Consider the following 4,349-nt stretch of genomic DNA (forward strand, 5'->3'; position numbering starts at 1 on the left):
CATTTAATCTGATGGAGTAAAGGTCTTCACAGAGTTTCCTGTATCTGGGACCAGGTTCGATCTGTGGAGCCGTCAGCACGTATCAGTTACCTGCAGAGACTTCCTCTTCTCCTCGTCATGTTTCATTTGACTGGACATTTTCTTCACTCTTTCTTTCAGCCTACCACAACAAAAACATCAGACAGTTAAATACAGTCAGAGTAACGTTCATCAACTGTCACCCCTCTGTTCAAAAAGGTGGTGGCAGGTGATAACATTTTTGCTTGTTTTTGTTTATTAACCAGTTTATAAACCAGTGGACGAGTACTTAATGAAACACTCAAAGTATTCACTGATGTTCATCAGCATGACCTCCACCTCTAATCCACCTTAGCAAACATAAAAACAGCTCTAACTGTCAGTTTTACAAATACTGAGCTAAACTTTAGCGTGCATTAGCTGACAGTCCTACACAACAATATTTTTAAGGTTTGACCAAAACAACTCAAACTTCATGATGGTCATGAGCGGATGGTTTAAAGCATTTGCACAGTACTCTTACCGCTCCAGTTCCTTGTTGGCTCGTGTCTCTCTGTCAGTCAGAGCCTTGATGTCCTCCTGCAGGTCCCTGACCTGCTGCTGACTCCCTGCCTTCTCAGCCAGCAGTTTGCTCAGCTCCGAGCTCAGGTTCTCCTCGCTGTATCTCACATCCTCTCACGTTCAGGAGGAGGAGGAGGAGGAGGAGGAGGAGGAGGAGACAAACATCACGCATGTATTTACTTTTAATTTGTGAATAAACTTGAGCAGATGACCCATCATACCTGATGTTTTCCCTCCAACTTCTTCAGCAGCTCACAGCTGTGCCTCAGGTTGTCCCTGAGCTCTGTGATCTCCTCCCTCATGGCGTCTCTCTCGCTCTCCCACTCCGTCCTCGCTCCCCTGATGCTTTCTTTCTCCTCTTCTGCCTCCCTCTTGGTTTTCTCCAGAGCTCCCTGCAGGTCTGCTTGTCTCTGTAAGCTCTCTTCCAAGCGGCTCTGGTGACAGCACAGCAAAATATGTCACTGTTAGGGTTTATATCTCCCCACACACACACACACACACACACACCTGCAGCAGCTGAGCCCTGGGGACGACCAGCAGCAGCTCCTCGTCTCCATCCTCCCCATCCTGCTCTTCTTTCAGAGTCTCCAGCTCCTCCAGCGGTTTGGGAGCGCAGAAGGTGAAGGGACGGCTCCGAGCACAGACCGTCCCAGTCTTATCCACGTAAACAAACTGGAACTCCACGGCACTGGGCCGAGGCAGGTAGGACGCTGCGCAGAGAGAAAACATGTTCTTCACAAGCAGAAACCTAAACTGGTACAAAACATATTCATATTCAAGGCCATGAAATGATCCAGTTCAGCATGTTTGTTGGGGAGTTTCAGTCTGTAGTGTGACTCTGCTTAAACCATGATAGCTCCACCGCCGTGCTTCACAGTTAGAAACGGCTTTTAAACAGGAGGAGAGTGGATTTTATGAAGAAGTGATGCTTCTCAGCCCAGCTGTGCAGTTTGCTTCTGATGATAAACTTATCTTTAGGGATTTTTAAGTCAGACGAGCATCGTCAGCACTTTTCTGAACGTCTCCACACCAGGACACACTTTTACCAACATTTTATTCTCCATTAGTGTGACAGATTTGAGTTTAAATGTTGTGTTTGTGTTTTATTCAGATTTTTTTACACTATTGAGATCATTTTATTCTTCTGTACGTTTTTTTTTTTTTTGGCCTTTTTCTCGTTCCACAATATCTAAGCTGTTTCAGCAATTCATTTATCAAAACGTTCAGCTCATTCAGGATATCCCGGCTCTAGCTTTTGGTACTTCTGCTTTTTATATTTGTTTAGCTATTTCACTATTTTGCCATTGAAAATGAAGGGGCTATTGTCAACGTCTTTAAAATCCTTCAAATTGTTCCTAAATCTTTACTAAACCTTACAGTTTGTTCTGCTCATGCTCTTTTTAACTTCCTTGTGCTAATTTGAGCTTTTTTCTGCTATTTTAGCTATATTTTTGCTCATTTTTTTTACTGATTTTCTGCCTTTTTTGTTTCTTTCAGATTTCAAAGTTTAACTTACAATAATACTTTTGTTACTAAACATGTTAAGCTCAATTTCAGCAGCTTTCAAGGTTTTCAGCAACATGCATTCACACTAGCATTTTTGCAGGAAATGCAATTCTCTAGTTATTATTATTTTTCTGCATTGATTTCCAGGTTTCACCGGTTTTTCATTTCTAATCAGCCCACCTGCAACAAACTGGGATTTTATCTGCCTCGGTGCATATTTATATTAAATTTAAACCTTTCTTTGTTCAAATGCTTGCTGTTTGCACCCTCTGAAATGAGCTTTTGTGCTGGAAACATTAAAAGGAATTGCCACGCCCACTTTACCAGACGTTATCTGTATTTTTGGGACCACGCTGGAGTCTGTTGGGTTATTAGTTTCATCAGAGGTGCAACAGATTTCCATTCTTACCCTGGAAATTTGCACAGCAGTCCACACTGGTCCCCTCAGCGTAGCCTTCAGGGACCAGAGCCCACGTGTACGTGTGATACTGTTTGAGTGAAGTCCAGCCCATCTGTGATGCGGCACAAAAACATCAGTTTAATCCACCAAATGTGCATCTTTATTATCACCACCTCCTCGATCTACCTGAAAAATGCCAATCCAGTCGCTGCTGCTCCACTGGTGCCCCGGGGTCAGACTGTAGTGGCACTCCACCCTGGTTTGGGGGAAGTACAGTTGCCCCACGTTTCGAAACACCACCGCAGACTGGCTGTCCATTGCAACGGGAAGCTGTGCTGTTGAAGAAGAAAAACACACGTGGATCCAGTTGGTCGTGCTCCAGCCTCGTTCTGGAGGAGAGCAGCTGGTGAAAGGTGATAGCAGAGCCAGCTCGTAACACTGGCGGCCTCTGGCTCAGCGGTGGGATCAAAAACAAGGCACTCAGAAAACAAAATACATGAAWCACAGATGGAAAAATAAGCTTTAACCTCGGTATTAAACGTGTTAAAGACAAATGACTGATAGCAACGTAAAAATTAGGTTAATGAACCTCAAATTTATCACATTTTTTACTCAAGAACAGGTCATCTATAGGAAAATAAATAATTTCTTTAAGTAAGAATTTGGCAACCATAAAAATAAAACATTTATTTTAAAATATATTAACCAAACATGGTAGCTCCTTTAGCAAAGTGACCCAAATTTAAACAAGAGTGAAACTAAACTGGGAACTCTTTCATCATCTCAAACGCTTCCTCGTCTGCTTACCTGTGTGGTGGAACGGTCACCTTGTTCTGTGGAGAAATGACTGTTCTTCAGCCGCCTGGTGGGAGTTCCTGCTGAGGATGAGCCTGCAGAAAATGATGAGCAATCCTGTCAGGTGCAGGGCTTTCACAACATCCTGCTGAACCCATGTGGAACCCTGAGAGACTCCACTGAAGCCTGCTGATGAATCATGGGAGGTGGAGTTCATGAACGCACGACGTGTCGGCCGGCGAGGTGGACCTCCACACTTCAACTCCCGAAAGAGAGCAGACACGGAGCAGGGGGGTCATCTGCTGCTGCAAGTTACCTCATGTCGCAACTCACAGAGGTGGGGGGTGGGGGGGACGACGACACTGTCCTCAAGTTTCTTGGACAAACTGAGAATTAAAATCAGTAATATTAAAATAAAACATTATTTTTTTTTTTTATTGTGGAAAGGTTTTGTTTTGTGAGACAATCATTCCCAGTTGTTAATGTTAGATAAATAAGAATGATAAAGATATTAGAATTAACAACTTTCTGATTGCGCAAGAGATTTATCTCCACTCCTGAGACTCCCTTTGCTTATTTCTCCAGCAACATCTAAATGTCAGGCATCAATCATGAGCAGCGGAGAAAAATAATCGTTTTTTTTAAATTCTGCTTTTTTTTATGCTGAAGTTTTTATTTAAAAAAGGAGAGTTTTCACTCCAGCTGCATCAACCTTAAAAACAAAAACAATACACTCATATTAATAGATGACAAACAACAGACTTAAAAACAGTAACAAAGTGGAGTTTTGTGTTGCTAACATGAACTGTACTTTCTAATGGTCCACGWTGAAAAGCTACAGAACCTCAGCAAAACTGAGATAGCATGAAAAATGGAGAACAAGCTTTTATAAAAACAGAATTTCATGTAAACTATGCTAAACCCTCAATTTTAGAGCAATTTTTATAGGCGTTGTTGTGTTTTATGACCTTCACAGCTCAAATATGCATCGAAAGAGACGTAAAGAGCCGAGCTGGACACATTGGGCCTCATGCAAGAACATGTTCGTATTCTTATCCTAAATTTCTCT

At 42.5% G+C, this 4,349-nt stretch overlaps 1 protein-coding gene across 1 annotated transcript in view; it reads right to left on the bottom strand.

Annotated features, from left to right (window-relative positions):
• Window positions 1-3,666, bottom strand: part of calcoco1b (calcium binding and coiled-coil domain 1b) — a gene marked incomplete at its 5' end in the record, with an annotated part of 12,549 nt that extends 8,883 nt beyond the window's left edge. The window contains 7 exon segments of the mRNA XM_014009166.1: window positions 91-160; window positions 542-690; window positions 801-1,013; window positions 1,087-1,289; window positions 2,495-2,597; window positions 2,672-2,820; window positions 3,293-3,666. Of these exon segments, the coding sequence (XP_013864620.1) occupies window positions 91-160; window positions 542-690; window positions 801-1,013; window positions 1,087-1,289; window positions 2,495-2,597; window positions 2,672-2,803 (870 nt within the window).
• Between the last annotated feature and the right edge of the window lie 683 nt (window positions 3,667-4,349).

The sequence above is a fragment of the Austrofundulus limnaeus genome, unplaced genomic scaffold (assembly GCF_001266775.1).
Source record: "Austrofundulus limnaeus strain Quisiro unplaced genomic scaffold, Austrofundulus_limnaeus-1.0 Scaffold55, whole genome shotgun sequence".
Lineage (NCBI taxonomy): Eukaryota > Metazoa > Chordata > Actinopteri > Cyprinodontiformes > Rivulidae > Austrofundulus > Austrofundulus limnaeus.